The 27629-nt window shown below is 38.1% G+C and overlaps 2 protein-coding genes across 5 annotated transcripts; both read right to left on the bottom strand.

Moving 5' to 3' along the window:
• Positions 1-4123: 4123 nt before the first annotated feature.
• Positions 4124-16187, bottom strand: LOC125239939 (mucin-2-like). Of its 4 annotated transcripts, none has more exons than XM_048147718.1 (5): positions 15081-16187; positions 14257-14936; positions 13087-13208; positions 12197-12318; positions 4124-4383 (listed from the first exon to the last, which is right to left on the bottom strand). In XM_048147718.1, the coding sequence occupies exons 1-5, from the start codon at positions 16185-16187 to the stop codon at positions 4138-4140; spliced, it is 2277 nt and encodes a 758-aa protein (XP_048003675.1). In that variant the 3' UTR covers positions 4124-4137. The 4 variants fall into 4 exon arrangements, with proteins under 4 accessions (XP_048003675.1, XP_048003674.1, XP_048003673.1 ...); XM_048147717.1 differs by having other exon boundaries at positions 14257-15134; positions 15279-16187; XM_048147716.1 differs by having other exon boundaries at positions 14257-15592; positions 15623-16187.
• Positions 16188-24244: 8057 nt separating this feature from the next.
• Positions 24245-27333, bottom strand: LOC125240138 (mucin-2-like). The gene is made up of 3 exons (XM_048147985.1): positions 27202-27333; positions 24351-26356; positions 24245-24271 (listed from the first exon to the last, which is right to left on the bottom strand). The coding sequence occupies exons 2-3, from the start codon at positions 26334-26336 to the stop codon at positions 24245-24247; spliced, it is 2013 nt and encodes a 670-aa protein (XP_048003942.1). The 5' UTR covers positions 26337-26356; positions 27202-27333.
• Between the last annotated feature and the right edge of the window lie 296 nt (positions 27334-27629).

Here is a 27629-nt window from a genome sequence, read left to right as displayed (position 1 = left end):
ACTATGAAAAAATTTTTAAATGAATGACTTTATTGCGATAAACTTGGTACCTATACATCAGCACGGGAAGCATGGTCGCGCGATAGACGATAAAATATCAGGCCGTCCCTATCGCACTTACAAATAGTGCGATAGGGACGGCCTGCTATTTTATCGTCTATCGCGCGACCATGCTTCCCGTGCTGGTGGTATTAATTCTTATTAAGTAGCAATACGTGTTAAGCCACAAATGGCTTGCGAAATTCGTCTACTTGGAATAATATTTTTGTTTAAATTTTAAATATATTTCATTATTAACGACTAAAAAGTATAAAATAAATTTATAGTTTAAAAAACTCTAGAAAACACGCTTTTATAAATGCACGTAAAAGCCAAAAATAAATTATGGATCGTTCAAGTTGTCTCTATTGCTGGGATGAAGAGTAAACTATGTGCTTTTAATTATAATATTTGATTGTAAAAGCGTGGGGCGCTGTAACAGGAAAAACTTTTTGTATAACTTGCTGAGAAATCAAGTTAAGCTATATTATTTACGAGAAGCAGTTTACACAGATTGGCGCGCTAACTGGACTTGCAGCACGACTGCAGCGCCCCACGCTTTTACAATCAAATATTATAATTAAAAGCACATAGTTTACTCTTCATCCCAGCAATAGAGACAACTTGAACGATCCATAATTTATTTTTGGCTTTTACGTGCATTTATAAAAGCGTGTTTTCTAGAGTTTTTTAAACTATAAATTTATTTATAGATAAAATGAAAAATGCTAATATAAACCTCAAATGTCTTCATAAAAACGCTCCAAAAAATAAATTAGATACAAAAATTATGAAACTTAATTTTAAATAACTTTCAATTATTTATCTCGGCTTGCGCTAAAGCTCGTATTAAACTAGTTTTTTAACTAATAAAATAGTAAACAATGTTTACTTGTCTTTATAAAATGCTTGAAAAATAAATTACTAATTAAAAAAAATCATTAAAAATCCTAAAGGTGCGACAATTGACCACATTAAAAATTGTTTTAAAAAGTGTAAAATAAAACACAAAATAAAAAAAATCACAAATTTATTCCCAAAACCTACAAGTGTCGATTCCCTCCACGTTATCCCGTATGAAAGTCCTATGTGATCTCAAATGCGTGAAGCTCCCGTACGCGTACACATTGCACTCCGCGTTACGCGGCGAAGGCGCGGTGAACGGATTATGCGACGTTCTTGCCAAAGTCACTTCTTCCTATTCGCAATTCTGGATAACCTGAATTCTACGCAATTAGTGTTTCACCTCATTAACTATTCTGCACAGTTATTACTTGTGAACAGTGGCGATTCTTCCTGTTCGCAATTCTGCACAATCTGAATTGCACACTATAGTTTTTGACCTCATACGCTATTGTGTGCAGTCATTACTTGTGTACAGAAGCGATTTTTCCTGTTCGCAATTCTGCACAATCTAATTTCCACACAATAGGTATTTCGCCTCATTCGCTACTGTGCGCAGTCATTATTTGTGTACAGAATAGTTTCTTCCTATTCGCAATTCTACGCAATCCGAATTCGACGCAATAGGTATTTTACCTCAATCGTTATTGTGCATAGTCATTATTTGTATACAGTATAGTTTCTTCCTATTCGCAATTCTCCGCAATTCGAATTTCACACAATAGGTAATTCGCCTCATGCGCTTTAGTGCACAGTCATTATTTGTGTACAGTATAGTTTCTTCCTATTCGCAATTCTACGCAATCTTAATTCGACCCAATAGTATTGCACCTCATTCGATTTTATGCACAGTCATAACTTGTGTACAATCTCGTTCTGCACAATCTCAGCTTCCTCAATCCCCGCAAACACGTACACACAGAAACGCAGAAAGTGCCTTCCGCGGCGCACTAGTGTAGGCAAAGCTCCATATAGCATTATTAATATTAACTACCGTTATACACACTCAGCAAAAATAATATTTAGGTGTTACAAGCACTGTATTAATTTTTGACACCCAATTTTAAAATAAAATAAATCTAACCAGTCACCATATCAATATCTTGTAAATAAAATGTTAAAATCAAACGTTTGCTGGCTAGATGTATAGGCCAATGTTTACTAAATAATTACAAATGTAGTGCGAAAAGCTTTTCCTTCGTATTTTTCGGGAAACGTTCCTATTAGTCATGCTATAATAGTTCACATTGGGACATTTGATGAAGTAGAACTGCTGATAATAGATCAGAACGAAACTCCTCAGCGACGTATAAGTACTCATGTTAGGAGATTTCTGCGTTTCTATGTGTGCGTGTTTGCGGGGATTGAGGAAGCTGAGATTGTGCAGAACGAGATTGTACACAAGTAATGACTGTGCATAAAATCGAATGAGGTGAAATACTATTGGGTCTAATTCAGATTTCGTAAAATTGCGAATAGGAAGAAACTATACTGTACACAAGTAATGACTGTGCACAATAGCGCATGAGGCGAAATACCTATTGTGTGGAATTCGAATTGCGTAGAATTGCGAATAGGAACAAACTATACTATACAAAGAATGAAATGACTAATGACTGCGCACAGTAGCGAATGAGGCGAAATATCTATTGTGTGGAAATTAGATTGTGCAGAATTGCGAACAGGAAAAATCGCTACTGTACACAAATAATGACTGCACACAATAGCGTATGAGGTCAAAAACTATAGTGTGCAATTCAGATTGTGCAGAATTGCGAACAGGAAGAATCGCCACTGTTCACAAGTAATAACTGTGCAGAATAGCGAATGAGGTGAAATACTAATTGCGTAGAATTCAGATTGTCCAGAATTGCGAATAGGAAGAAGTGACTTTGGCAAGAACGTCGCATAATCCCTGAACCTGCGACCTTTGGCCTTGCCGGGGCCATCGCGCTTCCAACTGCGCCATGGATGCCTGCTGGATGTGTGCGAATTTATCCATGCCTTCCCTCAATTCTCAACTGCGCGTGGCGTTATAGCAAACATCTACCCGTAAGAATAGATCTTAACAGGCGCTGAAGTCTCAATTTACATTGAGAAATTCTCCAGTAACAATTGAGGTTCGAATCCTGCCGGAGGTGTAAATTTTTTCCATTTTTTTTTTAATTTAAAAATATTTAATATCGCTCGCAGACGTTTCTGCATGCTAAAAAAACAAATTTAGGGTGTTATAAGTTTGACATGTGTATCTGTCTGTCTGTGTGTGTCTGTCTGTGGCATCGTAGCTCCCGAACGGATGAACCGATTTAGATTTAGTTTTTTAGGGTTCCGTAGTCAACTAGGAACCCTTATAGTTTCGCCATGTCTGTCTGTCCGTCTGTCCGTCCGTCCGTCCGTCCGTCCGTCCGTCCGTCCGTCCGTCCGTCCGTCCGCGGATAATCTCAGTAACCGTTAGCACTAGAAAGCTGAAATTTGGTACCAATATGTATATCAATCACGCCAACAAAGTGCAAAAATAAAAAATGGAAAAAAATGTTTTATTAGGGTACCCCCCCCTACATGTAAAGTGGGGGCTGATATTTTTTTTCATTCTAACCCCAACGTGTGATATATTGTTGGATAGGTATTTAAAAATGAATAAGGGTTTCCTAAGATCGTTTTTTGATAATATTAATATTTTCGGAAATAATCGCTCCTAAAGGAAAAAAAAGTGCGTCCCCCCCCTCTAACTTTTGAACCATATGTTTAAAAAATATGAAAAAAATCACAAATGTAGAACTTTATAAAGAATTTCTAGGAAAATTGTTTTGAACTTGATAGGTTCAGTAGATTTTGAGAAAAATACGGAAAACTACGGAACCCTACACTGAGCGTGGCCCGACACGCTCTTGGCCGGTTTTTATTTTATTTGAAAGCTGAGTTAGTCGGGAGTGTTCTTAGCCATGTTTCAAGAAAATCGGTCCACTATGTCGTGGTAGGGGGTTTAAAAAAAAATGTTGTGGTTAGGTTATCATCATACTACCACATAATCTAACTATGGGGCATATCGTCACTACTTTAAAAAAAACTTGTATCGTCGTCTGTCAATGAAAAGAAAATTGTAGTAAGTATGTATGGAATGCATATAGACTTACTGCGTTTTAACTTTGAGGAGCAGCGTGAGATACGAGATTTTTTCAAAGTAGTGACGATATGTTAGCACTGTTCTGTTAGTAACAAATTCACAATCATACCTCTAGAATTTTGCTGTGTCCAAGTACTTACCGTGCCTTGATGACCAGCTTTCATCTGCTGCCTGTCAAACTCGTCATCAAAGTCCACGCAAATCGGTCGAACTCCTCGCGTATACTTGAAGGGTGTTGCCAGTTTCAAGATGGCGATGTCTTCTTGGAAGCTGGTCTTCACACCAAGGAAGCGAGGGGGAATCTTTATGTCCAGGACCTGATAGGACAAGTTTAAAGGATTGATAATGTGCGTTCCCATTGAGGGTCCACGTTGGAATTTCGAGCTTTTGAATGTGCCAGACTTTAGTAAAAGTTCTCAAACGATTGTAAATTCAACCAATAATTTGTAAAAGTAGGCACTCAAAAGTTACATTCGGTTAAAGGAGGACCCTCAGTCGTGCATGTCAGGTATCCATATTTCATAATCCACTTCAAATTTACTACTTCTGTAAATGATTGCTCTTAGTAAAATATTTGTAAAACTAATTTCATTAATTGTGACTCCTTTCTTCTAACTCAATACGAAATATGGACACCTGGGTGGCTAGCCGAATGGCACAATCGCTCACGAAACGCTCACGAAACGAAGCGCTAGTAGATATCTATCTCTATCGCGCTTGCGTATTGGCGCGACAGAGCCAGCGGCGTATCGCTTTCGTTTGGCGTCGGAGAAATGCCATTCGGCTACGGGGCCTGCACGGGAAGCATGGTCGCGCGATAGACGATAAAATATCAGGCGCACTATTTATAAGTGCGATAGGGACGGCCTGCTATTTTATCGTCTATCGCGCGACCATGCTTCCCGTGCTGACATGCACGACTGAGGGTCCACCTTTAACCGAGTGTAACTTTTGAGTGCCTACTTTTACAAATTATTGGTTGAATTTACAATCGTTTGAGAACTTTTACTAAAGACCGACACATTCAAAAGCTCCAAATTCTAACGTGGACCCTTAATGGGAACGCACATTCATATCAGGAGGTGCATGCACACAATCACAGTATAAGGATAAATCAGTAGTTAAGAGGATACGATACCGAAGCACGAATTCAAATTTGAGATTTTTAGGTCTTTATCGCCGTCGCGCTGACGGGGGTGGAACCCACAGAGAGGCCCTGTGTGCGTGCGCGTGGCGCACGCACACACCCGCGTCCACCGCCGGCACAAGTACTTACTCGCGCTCAAGCGCTCTCTATATTTGTCTAGTTTCGGACTTCTGATGCGTAATGTTTTGGACTCCGTGAAGATATTAAGTGTACTGATTTGACTAAAATGCAAATTTGTAATGTTTTAAGGAATGGTAGAAACAATTCCTTATCTTATACATAATGTGATTATCTTAAAAGATGATTTCTTTTAAGACAGTCACATTGTTAGCGAAATAAAGTTATTCGGTATGTAAAAAGCTAAAACATTTTCGATTTCAAAGAGAAGCCATATTATAGGAGTAGGTACGTACAATCAACCAATTAATCTGAATCCTATTAGGTCATAGGCCAATCTAGACCCTTTCACAGTAAAAGTAAAATTGACTTCTGTAGCAAATAAAGGACGGTGTCAATACGACAGGGTTCTAGAGTGGCCTAGGATTCTACATAATTGGTTGACAGTATCTACCTACCAAAAATGTATGTAAATCTTATTTTTTTTTGCACATGTTTGACAGAAGTGACAGCGTAGGAAAATTTAACTAGGTAACAATTTGGTACCTATTATACTTACCAGACACCGGATTATGTTCCAAGGTAATTAGAACTTTTTAGCAGAATTCTAACAAAAAATCTGCCAAACAAAATCTTATTGCATATGAAGCATAAGGACCTTTTTCAGATGGAAAGCTACATATGCATCTTATATTTCTAATTTTTTAGGGTTGTGTATACATATTACCTACCTAGCATTAGAAATACAAGGCTTAGCATTAGCACAGAACAAGACCAACCATAAAAATGCTTAACTAATTTGCCAGCTAAATTTAAACCTAGGTATCGGTACCTAAACGTATAGATACTTTTGATATTTTTATTATTTAAAACTTATTTATACTTACATATCAGCATTTCTGTTACCATAGAATTAAAACGTATATAACACTCACTTCATCTACCAACTAAGGGCATCTGTAATCTACATACAAATAAGGCCCGGTTAAAAGTCTCGAAATGTTATGTACATTTTATAATTAGATAAGTGTAAATGGGTCAAAAAATTGGGTCCATGTGCAATTGTGCATTAACTACGTGCACTTTTCCCAAATTGCTGCATGTATGAAATAAGGCCCATCAGTAACTTAACAAAAAATAAGTTATTTCTTACATACCGAATTAAGCGTAATTGTGTCGCTTAACTTCAAACCTGGATAAATCCATTCTGCTACAAGGTTAATATATATTTTTTATATATTCAATCTTAAAGCAGAATGGATTTAAGTACCCAAGTTTGAAACTAAGCGACACAATTGATAGTATGTATCTAGGAGATAATTTATTTACAAAATCGTATTATTCAAGAGCGCTATGATAAACGCACGTCGAAATAAAGTAAAATTGATAATATTTACCGATGAGATTGTGCTCTGTGTGATTACACACCACCATTAGGTTTACCATTAGGTAAACATTAATAATATGAAAAGTAATTGTTTTAGTCAGATCATCTTCACTCGTCAATTTCGTCTTACTCTTTAGTTGTGAAACATGGGTGACAAAGGACGGTCGCCGGAAGGAAAAGAATAAAAATATATGGATACCTACCTATATATATTATAATATTTATCCCGTAGGACAGCAGGTTACTTCAAAGTACTTTAATTTACTACCTAATTTTAATGTTGTCTTCGGTTCCCGTCGTCGTTCGTGTTCGTCGAATCCCAGTAAGGGTATTTATTTGTGTGATAAGCACAGATATTTGTTCCTGAGTCATGGATGTTTTCTATGTATATAAGTATGTATTTATCTATTTAAGTATGGTTTTGTATTTATCTATGGGATATGGGTTAAATTGTGGCGTAGGCGAGAGGCTGGCAACCTGTCACTGCAATGTCACAGTTTCGTTTTCTTTCAACCCCTTATTTGCCAAGAGTGGCACTGAAGCTTTAGTAGTTTCATGTGTTCTGCCTACCCCTTTATGGGATACAGGCATGATTGTATGTATGTATGTTATCTATTTAAGTATGTATTATTTATTTATTTATTAGTAAAAACATGTTTACATGACATTACAGTAAAACCAATGCGTCACGAAACTTAGATAACAAAAAAGAAAAAAAAACAATAAGAACATGAAAAAAAAAAAAAAACAAACAATAAAGTTTAAAACTAAACAATTTATTTGGGCAATGACGTAACAGCGTGGCTCCGTTGCGTCGTTTGCCCCGGTGTAGGATTCGGCAAGTTGCCCCGGAATCGCCGAAAAAACCACACCTTTCGGCCAGAAGTCTGCGCTCGCGATGGTGTCCTGCGCTATAGCGTCGCCTAGCACCCATAGTACAAGCTTTGCTTAGTTTGGGGCTAAGTTGATCTGTGTAAGGTGTTCCCAATATTTATTTAATTATTTAATTACTTACCATAATCATAATGTAATAAAATGTGCATTTTTTCGTGGTTACCAACATGCATACCAACCATAAAAATGCTTAACTAATTTGCCAGCTAAATTTAAACCTAGGCTATTTAAACGTATAGATACTTTATATACTTTTATTATTTAGATCTTATTTATACTTTTCGGCAAAGCATTTTTGTTACCGCAGAATTAAAACGTTGGTAATACTCATTTTATCTACCTACTAAGGGCATATGTAATGTCAATGCAAACAAGGCCCGGCTATTAAGTTTCGAAATGTTATTTACATTTTATAACTTGATAAGTGTAAATGGTTCAAAAATTTCGTGCAGTAAGTAAAAAAGTAAAAAATAAGTATTATTAAACAGAAAAACTATGGGTCTTATTTGATGCAGGTATGAAATAAGGCCCATGCCGCCCATGTGTCCACATGTTCACAACCTTCGATACCCAAGAAGTAGCGCTGCGGAAATAGAGATGGATCGGATATAATCTTCAAAGATGAGCTATCAACAGCGCCAGTATTTGAGTGGTGGCCTCAGTGTGGAAGGCGACCCCGCAAACGCCCAGTACTTATGATACACAATACACATAAACACAATACATTTTTTTTTATGGGATAGGAGGCAAACGAGCAGACAGGTCGCCTGATGGTAAGCGATCACCGCCACCCATGGACACCCGACACACAATTTATTGCCCCGTAGGACAGCAGGCTACCGCACACTACTTTAATTAAGTACCTAATTTTGTCCCTTTAAACTTAATATGAAATAGAGTCTGCCTATCTTGACCACATTGACCTTGACGCACTGCTTGTTAAGACTTGAACCCCTCTAATTTAGAGTACCATATCCTAAATGCATAGTCCTGAATAAATGTGTTTTAGACGACAGACCGTAGTATAAATACTTATCACAAAAATTGATGATTGAATTCATGAACACAGTGTTTACACAAAGTTATAAAACTTAAGAAGCGAGCGATGGGCCTTATTTAGAGAAGTAACTATTTAGGGCATTTTTTGATTCTATGTCTGCGAAGAAAATATAAAAAACGGCATGATTGATAAAACTTAGAAGAAATATAAGCACTGGGCCTTATTAAGGGCAGGTACTGGTACCAACCTGACCAACCTGAACAAACTATGTATAACTAAATAAGGCCCATCGTTTTTTTAAATATTTTAAAACATGACTTAAATTATTAATATTATGTCTGTTTTTATTGTGTGTAAATAAGTACATATAATATGACTAATATAACTACTTACCTAATTGGTGTTCGGCAGAATAGTAATAAATAAACAATGATGACCGAATACCAAATTTTCGGCAAAATGGCTGAAAAGACCGAATACCAAATAGTTGCCTAATATTCGTGGAATCTATCGTAAAATACAGCATAACTTTATAATTGTTACTAGTAAACCAATGACGAGAAAAGTTATGCATGTATAAAATAAACTATGTATAAAATAAAAATGCATGTATAATATACCTGTATGCAATTGTTACGTACCTATACTTATAAAATATGGACTTAGTATTTCCACAGAATATATAATACAGATTCAAACTTTCACGATTTTTACATTGATTATTTAAAATTGCAAACGGGACTTAATCGCGTATTTACTATGTTTTAAACACTAACCTCCGACGTTTCAAGGACGGCATTGTCCCCGTGGTCTCGGAGCAGACTGGTCTTTTTGGACCACCAATTTTAAATATGAACATATAATAGTACGTATTTCTAACTAAAAAGTTCGTCAAACATGGTATGTCGATATTTCGACGTAGTATATCGATAACTTTTCACACCACTAGATTATCGACATTAGATGTCGAGTATTTCCCATCACTTTATTTCAGTGTACGTATATAAAAACTTAGCCCCGCCCCTAAATTTGGTGCGATAGGGACAACTGCAGCTCAGGCGCGAAATCCCGCGTAAAAACTGCAAAAATCGAGGTTCCGCTCTCGACTGTTTCCTCCCCCAAAACTTAACCAATCGTTACGAAATTTGGAAATCAGAATGACAAGGAAATTATCTGTGTCGGACCGTTTCGTTTTTTTGGATAATTGATCTCAGTTTTGAATACCACGCCTTTCTTTCTGGCAAATTCAATTAAGCCGTTTTTGCCAACTTTGAGAGGCTCTAATTCCTTTTAAAACAAAAATATCAAAAAAAGCAAAACGGTCCGACACAGATATTGATAATAAAAGTCTGTGTTGAAAAAACCATTGATCTAGCTTCAAAAACCAGAGAGGAAACAGGCGAGAGCGTTTGTATGGAGAAATGAGGGGTATCGTAGCGTCTTAATCTCCGGCAGCGGCGACGCGGTCGTTACTACTGCGCAAGGTCACGCAGGGTTGTACCTGTGCTACTGTCCTACTCGTAGTAACTGTGTATGGCGCTATGCTAGTACCAACGCTCTTTTTACCTTTTTATCTAATAAAGATTCAAGTACGTGTTTGTTTCTTAAATACTGACGAAATCGTATTTACATAAAATGTTTGAATAGATGTTTGCACAATATTTAAGTAGGTACCAAACTTTCGAGCTAGATAGATCGCAGCATCTACCTAAATGTCGTTACAGATAAATCCTTATTGATTTTAATGTGTCATTCTAGTTTTAAATCACACTTTTACGCCATTTACGTAAGCAATAATGTACCTAACACTGCAAAAATATAACAACCACTTACTTTTCTGGGTGTCTAGGAATTCTAAAGAACATTCTGACATTTCCGCATTTTCTCCATACACCCATAAACACTACAGTAACGAAAATATGTCTTCGGTGCTGACGTCATTTTTTCCCGAACTCAACACGTCAACACAGCGCGCGAACGCGGCCCCGACTGTCCAGCCCAATACTTACCAGTTTCGCATGTATTCGGTGCATATGGAGAGTAGTTTTCGACACACCGCGCGGAGTGAAGTTTGTTAGAAGAGTTATTACTGCTTTATACTGTGACACAATGGTTGCCCATAGAGTTTGTCAAAGGCGCCTAGCCTTCAGAGATAAGGAGATAGTCTGTTCGGATGTTCGAAATGAATGGGGTCCAATACATTACACGACTCTTTGTAACATGGCAAACCTGCATGCTGCAGCCGCCGCGCGCACTGGCCGCTAAGAAGAAAAAGTACGGCCATATCGCGCGTGTTTTGTTTTTTTGCACAAAATTTTATCTGCCGGGGAAGGCTAATATACATTTCAAGTGCTATTTATTTAATTGTATTTAAAACTTGTAAAATACTGCTATTGTAAAAACAGTGTGTTTGTGTTGGGCTGCCTCTTATGCAGGTAAATAGTTCTAAGTTTATTCATTTAATGTTGAAACCTAATCCAAATCTTATTGTACGTCACTGTTTCGCGAAAGCGAATAAGGCTTTCCGACTGCAGATCTAAGCACGCACGATTGTTGCAGCCCTTTCTTCTACTTTAAATTTTAAGAAGAACTTTGCTCAACGTCGCTGCTTAAGCATAGCAATGAAGCCCACTGGTGGCGCAGCCGGGAATTGAACCCGGGTCTTCAGATATCGCGGCTGACGTGCTATAACCACGCCCCGACTGCTGTGGTATGTAGTCGTCGAAACTTCTCTCGTGTAACAGCACGTCAGCCGCGATAGCTGGAGACCCGGGTTCGGTTCCCGGCTTCGTCACCATTGGGCTTCATCGCTTTTTCTTTAGTGTATGCTATCTATTTCAGTTTATAATATAGAAATACTTATATACATACACATCTTTCTGTTTTTAAAAAAATGCTTAAAGAACATTACATTATCTATCTCTCCCTTAGTGATCGTATTGCTATTTTTATTTTACTCTGTGGTTGGTATGATTGCTGTATATTTTTGGTTTGATACTATATATCTGGCTTGTTGTATATTACTATTTAAGTATGTTTATGTAAGTCTATTTATATTCTCTTATATGTGTATGTTTATTCAATTTGTGTGTTGGACATTAGAATAATTATGATTTTTTATTTCGAAGCACCTACTCTTTTTGATTATGTTTTTTATTTCCGCTACCCAAAGGTTGTCTGGTAGAGATCGCTCTTTAGCGATAAGACCGCCTGTTGTCTGCCTCTATTTATAATCATTTGTTTTGTCTCCACTGTATCTTTTGCTGAGGTGTGCCAATAAAGAGTATTCTATCTATCTATCTATCTATCTACATAGAAAACATCCAATGACTCAAGAACAAACCTGTACTCATCACACAAATAAATGCCCTTACCGGGATTCAAACCCAGGACCTCGCTATAGGCAGGGTCACTACCGACTAGGCCAGACCATCCAAATTCAAGGAGGAAAAACAGCCATGACTCAAGAACATAACTGTGCTATAAATGCCCTTACCGGGATTCGAACCCAGGACCTCGTCTTACGCAGGGTCACCACCGTCGAGACCAGACCCTGGCGTCAAATTTAAGGAGGAAAAGACTCACATCTGATTTCTGTGCCTTCTTATCCATAGGATCATTCCAGGGTTTGTAGATCTTACTGGCGGCGACCGCGAACTGCTGGGCTGGTTGTAACCCATTCACGTCGTCCCAGAAGCAGTGAGCAGCTGGAAATTTAAAAGAATCTTCTAAGTTCTCATATTTGTACATAGGTACCTATTTCAAAATATTTCTTTGAACTTTTATTGTCTAAATGTCATATACCGTATTTAATTTGGGGTGAGTAGGGTTCTCGGGGGGAGTTGGGTAATAGGGAGAGTAGGGCCAAATGGGGGTGATATGGAATATAAAGTATACCAATTTAAAATAGAGCTAGAGTAACATTAATAATAATATTAAGTCGATCAAACAATCTTCCAAAACCATATTTGTATGAAATCCCATCTCACCTACGATGGATTTTGAGGGACCATTACGAGGGATTACGGGGTGAGGTGAAATTCCCCGTTTATCATGAAATTCATGGAATGGAGCTACTCAAAATAAAACTGACATACGAACGTCCGGAACACACGACTTAATTTGCACATGTAATTAAAATTTTGAAAAACCCCCCGACCGCGACATAGTAGACCGATTTTCATGAAACATGGCTAAAAACACTCCCGACTAACTCAGCTTTCAGACAAAAAAAACTAAATCTAAATCGGTTCACCCGTTCGGGAGCTACGATGCCACAGACAGACACACACGCAAACAGACAGACAGACAAACAGACACGTCAAACTTATAACACCCCGTCGTTTTTGTGTCGGGGTTTAAAAATTAAAAATGTTATAGAGATTTGTAAGTCAGTTTTGACCCAACTCACCCCAAATTACGGTATAATGTAAATTTAAAAGAAATAGTAGACATTCAAAACGTGTAATACTGACCTGATATAACAACATCTTCTTTCACGATCGACCCTCCACAAATAGGGAAATAAGGATCAGTGATCTTCCTATAAATGCCCACGTACCACACAGGCCTTGGCGTTCCTTTCACATCTCCTAACCTTGAAAATAAAATAAAAAATATTGTGGGACACCTTACACAGATCAACCTAACCCCAAACTAAGCAAGTTTGTACCTACTATGGGAGCTAGGCGACGATATACTTACTTATATAGATAAATACATACGTACATAGAAAACATCCATGACTCAGGAACAAATATCTGTGCTCATCGCACAAATATATGCCCTTACCGGGATTCGAACCAGACCCCGCGACGTAGCAGGCAGAGTCACTACGCGCTACGCCAGACCAGTCGTCAAAATGAAAAATGATTTATTTATGTAATTATCAAAATTTCAGTTTATTACTAGAGTTTTTTTATTTTTTTGGGAATCTTAGGCCAATTCTACTCAGAATCAGTGCGCTTTATATCTCAATAGGAGACGAAGGTCCCAGAATTTCCATACACTTTTGTTACTTTCCTCTTTTGTTCATGAAGGAACACTTCAAAATGCAGAACTCATATATGCGTCGAAGGCACTGGATGAAACTCACTAAATACTATGCTATGAACGCGTCTGTGCGTTGAAGGTACTGGGTGAAAGTAACAAAAACGCGTATATGCGTTGGTGGCAATGAAGCCGTTGAATTGTCTAAGGCCGGCAACAGACAGTCTTAAAATTCATAATCTGAAAAAGAAGATTTGTAGGTATTAATTCATAATAGGAATGTGTGTGGACAGTTGCAAAGTTGTACGGAACTCCGTGCAGATTTTTCAGATTATGAATTTTAAGACTGTCTATTGCCGACCTAAAAATCAGGTTAAAAATCGAATGGCGTACTAAAGTCACATCTAGGACACTGGCGATTAAATATATGAAAGAGGCTCGTTCCTAGCACACATTCTAAGCTCGTGTAGGTGAACGCGTACCATGCTTGTATGAGTGAGATATGAGAGGTCGACTGTTCGCGTTTTTGACAGGCGGTAACTGTGAGGTAACCGAGAGGGGGTGGGCAGTACTTTCAGCGGGGAGCGGGAGTGGCCATACTGTACGATAGTACTCTTTATTATACTGTGCTAAAGTAGTGCATTATCATGACAAACCTTAGCGTCAATTCCGAGGATCTCCGTTTCCTCTTTTTGACTACACAGTCATCTGGCGGTAGATATGTCAGACCGACGAATGGTGGCTTGACAGTTGTTGTAACATTAACACATGGTGTCTCCCCGAAGTTTTTTTGGTCGAAGTCTGTAGGCCATGTGGTAGGGTCTAGTGGATCACAGTTTGGTTCAGGAGGCACTGTTTCTACTGTTGGGATATGTACATATCTGTCGTCTATGTGTGGTTTTATTGTAGGAGGGGTAGTAGGCTCAGTAGAAGGTGTAGTAGGTACAGTAGTAGGTGTAGTAGGTATAGTAGGAGGTGTAGTAGGCACAGTAGGAGGTGTAGTAGGTACAGTAGGAGGTGTAGTAGGTACAGTAGGAGGGGTTGTAGGTACGGTAGGAGTTGTAGTAGGCTCAGTAGGAGGTGTAGTAGGTACAGTAGGAGGTGTAGTAGGTACAGTAGGAGGTGTAGTAGGTACAGTAGGAGGTGTAGTAGGCTCAGTAGGTGTAGTAGGTACAGTAGGAGGTGTAGTAGGCACAGTAGGAGGTGTAGTAGGTACAGTAGGAGGGGTTGTAGGAGCTGTAGTTGGTATAGTAGTAGGTATCGTAGGAGGTGTAGTAGCTATACTAGGAGTAGGAACAGGTGCACAAGGTTTCTCTCCAAATTCTCGTTGGTCGACCTCCGAAGGCCAAGTACTAGGATCTAAAGGATCACATGCAGGCTCTTCAGGGACTTTATCAGCTCTTGCCGGTGCTGGTGTGGGTAGCTTAGTTACTGAGGTACTTATAGCACAAGGTTGCTCTCCAAATTCTCGTTGGTCGACCTCCGAAGGCCAAGTACTAGGATCTAAAGGATCACATGCAGGCTCTTCAGGGACTTTATCAGCTCTTGCCGGTGCTGGTGTGGGTAGCTTGGTTACTGAGGTGCTTATAGCACATGGTTGCTCGCCAAATTCTCGTTGGTCGACCTCCGAAGGCCAAGTACTAGGATCTAAAGGATCACATGCCGGCTCTTCAGGGACTTTGTCGGCTCTTGCCGGTGACGGCGGTAGTGACGGTTTTGTTGTAGCGTCTGGCGCACATGGCAGTTCACCATAGCGTAGCTGTTCGTGTAACGTGGGCCACGTTCGTGGATCTGATGGATCACATTTAGGCTCCTCTGGTACATTATCGCCCCCAGCGACAGGATAATGTGCAGGTATCCCCTCTGGCGGTAAGTATCCGATACCTATAAAAGGTTTTTTCGTTGTTGTTGTTGTTGTTGTTATAGCTTTTGTAACTGGGATAACTGTTGTTGTTGTAGTTTTTTCTACAAGTTTCTTTGTTGTTGTTGTTGGGGTAGTTTCTTCTACAAGTCTTGTTGTTGTTGGGGTAGTTGCTTCTACAACAGGTTTTGTTGTTGTCGTAGTTGTAACAGTAGTTGTGCTTTTTGTAGTTGGGATCGTTTCTTCTTCTTGATTACGGTTCAAATCAGGAGTTGTTAATGTTGTAGATGGAGTACTTAAAGTAGTCGATACTGTTGTTGATGGAATAGTTACAACCGTAATTGTTGTGGAGGGTGTAGTGCTAGGTGTTGGTGTTGTAACGGTTGTTGGAGTAGTTACTTTAGTTGTTGTGGGGGTAGTTACTAATATTGTTGTCGATATAGTTGTAGGATCATCTTCCGGTTCCGGTGGTACTATCATCGCCATTGCTGGAGCGACTGCAGTTACTGGGGTTGGAGGTTGTTTAGTTGTAGTTCTAAAGTCAGGTACAATTTCATCACCATCATCGTCTGGCTCTGGTGGTACTATCATAGCCATTGCTGGAGCAACAGCACCGGTTGGACGTTTCGTTACCCTATCAGGCACTGGTCGTTTTGTTGTAGTTCTAAAATCAGGTACAATTTCATCACCATCATCGTCTGGCTCTGGTGGTACTATCATAGCCATTGCTGGAGCAACTGCACCGGTTGGACGTGTTGTTAACTTATCTGGGAATATTTCTCGATTTTCTGGTGTAGTTGTGTATACTGGTCGCTTGGTAGTGGTGAAGAATGGTCTTTTAGTTGTAGTTGTAAAGAATGAACGCCTAGTGGTTGTGGTGAAAAATGGTCTTTTAGTAGTAGTAGAAAATGGTCTTCGAGTTGTACTTGTGGTAAAGAATGGTCTTCTCGTTGTTGTAGTGGTAAAGAACGGCCGTTTAGTGGTCGTCTTTGATTCGTCTGGTGGCAAATATTCCGGTCCTTTGTATGGTTTTGGTGGGAGGTAGCCAGAACCCTGATAGTTCTGACTTGCAAAGTTGGTACCAAAATTGGAAAATGCATTTTGGTTTTGGACATTATTAAAAGGCTGGATTTTCTGTCCAAAGTTTCCAAACGACTGAGTGTTTTGGCTAAAGCTGTCAAAAGGTTTTGGAGAATTATTTCCAAATGCAGGTTGACCGTTGAAACTTGATCTTAATGAATTCTGGCCATTGATTGGTGCTTGTAAATTCTGACTGAGACTGAAGGAATTCTGCCCTCTGGATCCAAAAGCATTTTGCCCATTTTGAACTGATCTAAACAAACTTTGACTGTTAAATCCAAATGAGTTTTGACTTTGAGTATTTAGATTGTTACTAGGTAGCTTAGTATTTTGGTAACTGCCAAAATTCCCTTGATTTTGACTAGAATCCGATGGAAAGTCTAAAAATTTTGACGCTTGTCTTCCGAATGTTTGTTGAGCATTAATTCCAAAAAATTGTCTTCCATTCTGTGTGTTTCCAAATTGATTTACAGAGTTCTGGGCAAAACTTCTTGCTTCGGGCCTAATGTTGCCAAGGCCTGTTGCTGAGTTGAATGGGTTATCATTTTGACTCTGACTAGGATAGTTTCGTCGTGGTCGGTAGAAGCCTTGACTTCTCCAGTCTTCTGTTGATTCTGCGCTGCATTTTTGAAACTCGATAATGCCTGGAACAAAAGTTTAAACTGTTAAAATCATTTCATTGATGAATTTGGAAGGCTGGTCTTATGTAAACGGTTAGGTTCTTCCGTTTAAAGTAGTGGTTTTTCGATTCGAATCCGTGTAAGGACTTTTATATATGTGGTAAACAACGGTGTGGTTTTTTCCTCTGTGCTTTACTTATTTTTAAGTTGTCCCACATTACTTATTTATGGCTTCAGTGTAAAATTAGCCAATCTCAATTTACAAACCATCAATCATTCATCTATTTCAGTTTATAAATCACGAATACTACAGTTCATGGATACAATACATATATTATGATAATTACCTATACATAATACTGGCGATCACGAAAACCGCTTAGTTTAAGTTCAAATTATATAATTAATAATTATCTAATGCGTGTTGTGAGACTAGCTGACTTAATTACCATACAAATACCTTTTGCTGTTGAAAAACAAAACTTATTAACAGATAGATAGTTTATATAGATGAACATTGATATTATATAAAAAACTAAGACTAAACTTAAAATCTAGCGTGTGTCTAAAATAGGCCCTTGAGGTATTGTACCACGGATACTGGCGACATTTTCTCGCTGTATCGCAATACAGATTACGTTGTGCGAGGAAGTCGCCAGCTCTTCTGTCACCAGTTACCTCAACCAGACCAAACGCGGATCCAGCTTCGTGCCCAGGGGGGTCACGTGGTTTATTTCTATGGCCTACCTAGGCTCCAGGGAACCACGCATGAACCAGACGCTTCGCGATTTCTGTCAAAAATTTGTTTGCGGTGGGACTCCATGGACCTAGAGTTTCTACGCCAAAAGGTACAAAATGGTACTCTTTGCCAAGACTTTATGTATATATTATTAATATTTCATAGATTTAACTACCTATTCGTAACCCACAAATTTCTTTTTTGTTGTGGTAGGCGTAGTTTCAGTGACTGTAAGTATAGTAGGCATAGTAGGGGAAGTAGTAGGTACTTTAGTAGGTATAGTAGGTGCTGCGGTAGGTATAGTAGGATTAGGAGGTGAATCACCTAACTTAATTAACATACCAAATACCTTTTGCTGTTGAAAAACAAAAATGGCATAGATTAAAATAGTGAATTAAGAATGAAATATTTATTAGGGATTCAAGTGTTGACGCCCTAGATAAAAATTATAGACAGAATTATGGAATAGAATAGACTTCACCCGTTTTCTTAAGTTGACTGAAAAAACTGTAAATAACAAAAAAAAGGTAAGTAGGCAATCAAAGCATTGGTCTATAGACAGCAGCAGCGGCTGGTCCATACAAGCCGATTCCCACCGGCTTGCCTAAAATTGATTACTAGTAAAGTGACTAATGGTAAGGTAGGTTTATTTTAGTTTAGCAGAAATTTTCACCAGCCGCCACTGATAGGCAGTCCCACCGCGAGCTAGTAAACTATGAGCTATCGGCTATAAAAACGAACAAAAGACAATCACTCCAGCGTAAATAAAAGAGACACGGCGATTTTTATAGTTACTCGCGCAGCGGTGAGCTATCAATATTGCCGTGTCTCTTTTATTTGTTCGGGAGTGCTTATCTTTTGTTTTATAGCTGATAGCTTATAGCTTACTAGCTCGCAGTGGGACCAGTGCCTCCCGGTCAATATGTCTAGTGTATTTGTATATGTATTAGTAATGTATTTGAATGTATTGTAATTGTAATTTAGCTATAACTAAATATTTTTCTTATAATTATTTGATGGATAATGTAATTTTATTATCTTTCCGTGTACCTTTAACATGTAGTACCTAATTTCTGTGATAACCTGCCTTGACCTGTAAAATGTTTTACTTTTACCAATAAAGAAACTAAACTGAACTGAACTGAAGTGAAACTAATCCCGTGTCTTGCGTGGGCGACGGTCGCGCGACCGTCGCCGTCGCGTCTCATCGCTTCGTCTACTTCCATATTGATAAGGTTTGATTTCGTATGCGTCGCATCGCCGTCGCGCGACCATCGTGCGACCGTCGCCCACGCAAGCCACGGCGTTACAGTGTAGGTGAGCAATTCCCGAATAGTTTGTACATTTGGATCACGTCTCCGATTTTGATAAAAATTGGTAGGCTGATAGAGTCCATGATGCTGAGCAAGATCCACTAGGTTTCCCAAAATGTCCTAGGTTGTTTGTATGAAACCTTCCTTTTTTGTTACAAGATTTCTATACACTTTCGGTAACAAAAAAGGAAAGTTTCATACAAACAACCTAGGACATTTTGGGAAACCTAGTGGATCTTACTCAACATCATGGACTCTATCAGCCTACCAATTTTTATCAAAATCGGAGACGTGATCCAAATGTACAAACTATTCGGGAATTGCTGAGGTATCCTTTAAAACTTTCCCTCCTTTGAATGCTTGTGGATTCTCCATACAATTTAAATGCTTATAATTTTTCAACTGACTTTGATGCTTAGAGGATGATGATGATGAAGAGATGGACATGTCTACATAATCCGATCCGATATCGACCGTAGGAACGATTTCCTATACTATAAAGACGCCATCTTTGATTTTTGCCTTTGAAGATCCTTCCTATATCCAATACCGGGTCGGATAATGCGAATTCGCTCTTGTCTATTCAAAAAGACATGTGTAAGTGTTTTACAACACACTTGCGAGAAAAAAAGCAAAACTTTCATATCAATTTTTATTTGTTAAAACATTCAAAGCACAGTAAAATACCAGGCAGGCATGGTCGCGCGATAAATGATAAAACATCTGGCCGTCCCTATCGCACTTACAAATAGTGCGATAGGGACGGCCTGCTATTTTATCGTCTATCGCGCGACCATGCTTCCCGTGCTGTAGACTCTTATAACAAACGTATGCCGCGCGGTATGTATGTATGCGCGCCACAGCATGCAAGCGGACGAGAAAGATTCACGTTCATTTTCATACTCTTACATGTGTTGCGTACAAACACGACACGCACACATACGTACCGCGCCGCGTACATTTGTTAGAAGACTTACTACTAGCATGGGGTCTCATCCGGAACAGTGCAAAATTATTTCCAAATAGAAATCATAGATGGCGCTAAGTGTCACGATTGACGATTATTATTTTTTTATCAAATAGATTTAAAGGTATTTGAAGCGTCATAAATTAAGTACATTATAAATTAAATACAAACATCGATGACAACACAAATTTAATTCATTATTTTAGAAATTTTCAAAGAATTAATATCACGTAATATATTGCTACTGACTATGACGCAACAACGTGAACAACCTGCGCGCGACAGTATCGAGCTACCTAAATTTTATTGCATATTGTCACTAGATGGAGCTGTCACTATCTACAGTATACTGCCAACGAAACGGTGCGATTGTGTGCGTTCCGTTCATTGAGATATATGTACTACGTACTATAGGCGACGTTGCCAGACGGAAACTCTGCACAAGCTGACAAATGCGCGGAGTGCGCGAAGCGGTAATTTACGCGTAGAGTAGTAAGTCCACCATCAGATGTGACACATTATTATATTCCGCCTGTCAAAATTATTTATTTATTTATTTACAACTTAAAAAATACAAAGTAAGCGATCACTGCCGCCCATGGACACCCGAAACACCAGGGGTGTTGGAGGTGCGTTGCCGGCCTTTAAGATGGGTGTACGCTCTTTTCTTGAAAATTTATCTTCTTCTTTAAAATACAAATATATACTTATATATAATAATATATATATAGTGCGGTCAGTTTTTTTGGACAAAGCGTAGGTATCCATTGTTCTCTTTTTTCATGACCAGGCCAAAGAAAACAGCAAAAAGTGAGCGTGCTAAAAATACAATTTTACTCAATAACTATTAACAATCAATAAACAAATTAACTTTTTTTTTTATATTATAGTAACATAATTCATAAAGTAGTAAGTAGTTACCTAATAATTTTCCAAATTGAAATAAATATATTTCGCAAATCTATTAGAGGTGAAACACATTAGTAGGAACAATGAAAATGGCACATCTGCGCGGTTAACTTTTTAGTCTATGATTGCGTCACCAAAATCGCGCAGCCTCGCTCCCGCTCGCGTGTTCGTAGAATATTCAGCTGTCAGCCGATAATTTTTGTTTGTGTACGTTAATAATGTAGGTATACGTTTGTAGTAGTGTGCGTGACAAAAATGTCGTCTATTTCTATTAAACAGCTGCCAATGATCGAAATTCAAATTAGTTGAACAATTTCCATTGAAAAAAAAAAGTTTGTAATGCATCGGTCCGAATTGTGGATACTAGTTTTATCATCTTTTAGTAGATACAATTGAATGTAAAATTATTTATTTTGCCTGACACTCTTGAGTATTTTTTATGCCGTTATTTTAATTTTACAATATAATATTTGGAATATAGTGCTTATAATTATTAAATATAAAACATTTTTTAAATACTTTTTGATACAAAATCATACTTCATTGATTTGGAACAATGCTTTTTATCGGACCTACAGTCAACCAATTGGAACCCTAGGCCACTGTAGAACTATGTCATAGTAACGTTATAAATCAGATTGTAAGAAACCTCTTACTGCTTGTCATTTTGACATGGTTGTAGAGTGGCCTACGGTTCCAATTGGTTGACTGTACATCCGACACTATCGGAAGCGTTTATCGGATGTAGGATGTCGATCTGACACCCGATATCGGATCGGATAATGTGAAAACGGCCTAAGCATTAACCGTTAGTGCGTTTTCACATTATCCGATCCGATATCGGATGTAGGACCGATATCCCATACATTGAAGCCGCCATCTTTGATTTTTGCCTTTGAAATCCTTCCGACATTTGCCACATGCACGACCGATGCGATGCATGCGAAATCAAACCTTATCGATATGGAAGTATGAGACGCGACGATTGCCGACTGGCTAGGATTTCCGAACGCACACGAATGCGCGCTCGGTCGCCGATCTGCGGCGGAGTGGGCCTAGACCTCGACGCGACGCCGCACTTGCGTCGCGCGAAGCGCAACAGCATTTTAAAACATTATTAAAACAAACCAAACCAAAACACACTACATTTTTGCATTTTTCCCCTCGCTAGGTCGGAAACACGCGTTTTGTCCTTCAATACCAGCAGGTAAAAACCCACTAGTGGATAAAGTAATTTGACCTTGAATATAGTCATAAAGTGAATCTAGTGATGACGATGTTTTACCACCTGTGGAACTCCTGGAAGCAGTGATAAACGCGTTTTTTGCGTTGTACTTTCCTCGCTATAGTGAGGGAAAATGTTGTTGTGTATCGTGGTTCAACTATAGAATACTTTCGCTTGCTCGTTTTTCAATTCCACACTCGCCGTTAAAATACAACTTTGCACTCTTGTATAACAAATAACTATGTATTTTATATTTTTGAATATATTTTTTCAGACTGGCACTTAAAAAGAGTTTAAACGTTTTTTTTTTCTAAAAACCTAAATTTTTCAACAAAGGTTTTACTTTTCACTTTTCGACATCTATCAATGAGAAAGGACCTTTTGTAGTAAGAAACAATACGATTTTTTTATGTAAAAACGATAATGTAAAAACGGCCTAAGGGTTATATACCAAGGCTCGATCGGCGCGCCTAGTGAACGCCAGGCTTAAATTGTCTGGTCTTGGTGTTTTAATAATTTTATGTGTTTATAGTCGTAATTTATTTGCGAAGTATTAATTTTATATCTGTATTTTTAAATTACACTATGTTGTGGTACCGGGAAGCATATTTTAACTTAAAAGGACGTAATGACAACATTTCATACCATGTTTCTGAAAATAAATAGTTTCGGAGTTTAAATTAAGTTTGCAGTGTTTGCACAATTTTATGAATAAAAATATTACTCTCGAAAATGTTTTATCAAATACGTACTTTACATTTTGTTCATTATGTTTACTACATGTACATTCTTAGCTATTACACTTATGTATTTCTTACATAATAATATTCATTTCCATATTTCTAATTAACTACGCGCCTGCTTTAGAGTGCTTTAAATTTTAACAAATCAATGCATCCTTTGGTCGGGGGCTGGGGCCTCTCAACTCAAGGTCGCCGGCGCCGTGGTCGCGGGGCGCGGGGCGTGGGGCGCGGGGTGGGGCGCCGCGGATCTCGTTCATTCAATTCCGCTTGCATGTGTTGCGGACAGAGCGAGTATATTATACGTACGCGGCGAGCACACATACAAGCCGCACGGCAACGCCATCTAGTAATGTTCGACTTTAAACGTCCATGTGACGTTATAGGTTTAGTGCGTGAAAGCTAAAACAGATGTCGCAAGATGTTGCAGTTTGATGACTATTTCGACGTAGGATACTGATAAGAGTTTTGTTGGCCACGCGTGGCTACTGGCGCCATCTAGCTCTTTGAGTGTGGATTAAATTTAGCCTACAGGTCTAGAATACTTAGGACGGCGCCCATTTTTAGTATGGGATTAGGTATCTGTACTAGTATTATTTGATCTGTGCTACTAGTCTCATCGTGGTTAAAGTCCAAAATCTATCATGTTCATGTTAATTAGGAGGGGTCGTAATAGATATAGTAGGGGGTGAAATAGACTAAGTATAAGAAGTATAAATAGGCATTTTTTTATTATTATAAATGGGCTTACCGCTTACTCTTGGTCACAGACTAGCCAAAGGCAAAGACGTGGCATACGATGGAATGAGCTCGCCCAGAAGATGCCTGTTCACTCTTGATTTGAAGTATATTTGAATTAAAGATATTAGATACACAAGATTCAGTACTAGGGTATAATGGATCACATATAGGTTACAGTTATACTTTAGCTTCGTTGATAGAACTATCCATAGTTAAAGAAACTTCTATAGTTAAACTTCTATTAGTTTTAGAGTCCGATGATAATTCGGAAGCTACATATACATTGGTGATAGTAGGGAGTGTAGTAGGCATAATAGAAGGGGTCGTAGGAGAAGTAGAATCAGTAGAAGTTGTATCTTCTACAACAGGCTTTGTTGTTGTTGAAGTTTCTTCTGCAACAGTTTTTGTTGTTGTAGTTTCACCCACAGCAGGTTTTGTTGTATTTTCTTCTACATCAGCTTTTGTTGTAGTTTCTTCTATAACCGACATTGTTATGTTAGTTGGGGTGATTTCTTCTGCGATGAGATCTGTTGTTGTTGGAGTATTTTCTTCTACAACAGGTTTGGTTGCTGTTGTAGTTTCTTCTACATCAGCTTTTGTTGTAGTTTCTTCTATAACCGCTATTGTTGTGTTAGTTGGGGTGATTTCTTCTACAACAGGCTTTGTTGTTCTAGTAGTTTCTTCCACAACAGGTTTTATTGTTGTAGTTGTTTCTTCCACAACAGGTTTTATTGTTGTGGTATTTTCTTCCACAACAGATTTTGTTAGTGTCGTAGTTTCTTCTAAAATATCTTTTGTTGTTGTGGTCGTTGTTTCCCCTATATCAAGTTTTGCTGTAGTTGAGATAGTTTCTTCTACAACAGGTGTTGTTGTTGTAGTAGTTTCTTCTAAAACACGTTGTATTGTTTTGTTAGTTGGGGTAGTATCTTCTACAGCGGGTTCTGTTGTTGTTGGAGAAGTTTCTTGTACAACAAGCTTTGTTGTTGTAGTTTCTTCTACAACAGGCTTTATTGTTGTAGTATTTTCTTCCACAACAGGTTTTATTGTTGTGGTATTTTCTTCCACAACAGATTTTGTTAGTGTCGTAGTTTCTTCTAAAATATCTTTTGTTGTTGTGGTCGTAGTTTCCCCTATATCAAGTTTTGCTGTAGTTGAGATAGTTTCTTCTACATCAGGTGTTGTTGTTGTAGTAGTTTCTTCTAAAACACGTCGTATTGTTTTGTTAGTTGGGGTAGTATCTTCTACAACGGGTTCTGTTGTTGTTGGAGGAGTTTCTTCTACAACAAGCTTTGTTGTTGTAGTTTCTACCACAAGGTTTGTTGTTGTAGTTTCTTCCACAGCAGGTTTTGTTATTGATTTAGTTTCTTCTATAACAGGTTTTGATGAAATTGTTGTTAGGGTAGTTTCTTCTACAACGGCTTTTGTTGTTGATGTAGGGGTAGTTTCTGCTACAACAGATTTTGTTGTTGTTTTATTTGGGGTTGTTTCTTCTTCAACAGCTTTTGCAGTTGTATCAGCTAGGCTAGTTTCTTCTACTAAAGCTTTTGTTGTTGTTGTTGCTAGGCTACTTTCTTCCGTAGCAGGTTTTGTTGTTGTAAGAGTAGTTTCTTCTGAAATAGCTTTTGTTGTAGTTGTTGAGCTAGTTTCTTCTTCTTGATTACGATTCAAATCAGGAGTCGTTGATGTTGTAGACGGTGTACTTAAAACCATCGATTCGGTTGTTGATGGAATATTTAACATCGTAATAAATGTTGTAACGGTTATTGGAGTAGTAACTTCAGTTGTTGTAGGGGTAGTTCCTACATTTGTCGAGATAGTTGCAGGTGCATTGACTGGTTTCTTTGTCGCGCTTCTAAAATCAGGTATAATTTCATCATCATCTGGTTTTGGTGGTACTTCCATACCCATATATGGAGCGATATCCCCAGTTGGATATTTCCTTATTTTATCCGGGAATATTTCTTTATTTTCTGTTGTAGTAGTAAAAAATCTTAGAGTTCTAGTTGTAAATGATTCAGGTGCTTTATAAGGATTTGGTGGTCCATAGCCAGAACCTTTAGCAAAATTAGAACCAATATTGGAATATACATTTTGATTTTGAACGTTTATAAAAGGATTTTGATCTCTCTGGCCTAAGTTCCCAAATGGACTGTTTTGGTAACTGATAAAAGACTGTTTTGGAAAATTATAATTCCCAAGTGCAAGTAAAGAATTCTGAGCATTGACCGGAGGTTGTAAATTCGGTTTGAGAATTAAGATATTCTGACCGCTTCTGGATTTTGCATTTTGACCAATTTGATATTGTGAGAATGGATTTTGACTGTTAAATCCAAATGCATTTGGATTTTGAATATTTTGATGAACGCCTCTAAAATTTCCTTGATTTTGACTAGAACCCGATGGATAGAACAAAAATCTAGACGCTTGTCTTTCAAAAACTGGTAGAGTATTAATAAGTACAAAATTTCTTCTTCCATTATAAGGGTTCCCAAATTGATTTCCAGAATTCTGGGCACTTCTTACTCCTGGTATTGCTCTCATGTTCTGGATATGTCCAAGACCTGCAGGATGATTTTATATAAGTATTTACGCATACTAAGTTCTTATACCAAGAATGTACCTAATAATAATGTAGTAATCAAGTTTCATTATTTTGGTGAAATATCATAGATATAAGGACATTGCCATAACCTACCAGGGTGAATCAACAAGCCGATTAGGAATGACGACTACATAAAAAAATGGCTATCTGTTTAGTCCGTCAGTTAGATCGTCCAAAAATACTGAACACATATTTTTCGCTTTTGCTAATTAATGAAAAAATACAAAGATAAAGAGCATCAAAGTTGGGGCTTGTGACGTCACTTCTAAGTAAAAATTGTAGCTAGGCGTGACGTCACGCGAAACTTCAACGCACTGTACCGTCGTCAGTTTTCGTTTACGAGAAAAAAATAAAAAATACGTGTCTAAAATTCTTTGATAATCTAACTAACGGACTAATTATTTAGTTTTTTTTTTAGTCGTCTCGCCTATTGTGATATTTTCAAATTAGATTTTTTTTAACTCTTCCCATTTTTGTATGGAGGTTGAAACTTTCCATTTCATAAATTTCTTATATTTCTTGTTAAACTTTCATGCCAAAAACTTTTCAATATTTTTGATCTGATTTTGATTTGATCAATTTATCTCGGGACCATAGGGTCCCGGACTTTTGGGAGGCATGGGGCCTACGCCATCGCAGAGGCCCTAAGACAGTTTAATCAAAAAGGTACACATATCACACAATCACGCCTGTATCCCATAAAGGGGAAGGCAGAGCACATGAACTACTCAAGTTTCAGTGCCACTCTTTGCAAAAAGGGGTTAAAATTGTGATAAATGATCAAGAAGGTAATTATTATTAAACCTGTTGGTCCTTCTTGAAAGTTCTGTTTCTGTAAGTTTTGGATTGGTTGGAAGGGATGTATATGGATGTTTGGTCGGAAGCCTTGGCTTCTTAAGTTCTGAGTTGAAACTTCGAAAGATTTTTGAAATTCGATTATTTCTGGAACAAACATTTCTTTATTATTCCAATTATTCTCATATAAAAATTGTATTATCAAGCTACAAATTATATTAAGTATAACTAATAGTCCTGTTGTGTACATATAATTAACACGCTTTTATTAGGTCGTCGTGTATGTAACTAACTATGTAATGCAATCTAAGGAGGCTAATTTAACCATCTTCCAAGGATCGTAGCGTAATGAAAATTGGCAGCTGTATGTAGTTCTGATGACAATACAATAATATGGTACTGTTGAACTGATCTGATGATGGAGCCGGAAGATATGA

Source organism: Leguminivora glycinivorella, chromosome 26, assembly GCF_023078275.1.
Source record: "Leguminivora glycinivorella isolate SPB_JAAS2020 chromosome 26, LegGlyc_1.1, whole genome shotgun sequence".
Taxonomy (NCBI): domain Eukaryota; kingdom Metazoa; phylum Arthropoda; class Insecta; order Lepidoptera; family Tortricidae; genus Leguminivora; species Leguminivora glycinivorella.
Note: the sequence above shows the minus strand (reverse complement) of the source record. Positions and strands in the feature narration are given on the sequence as shown.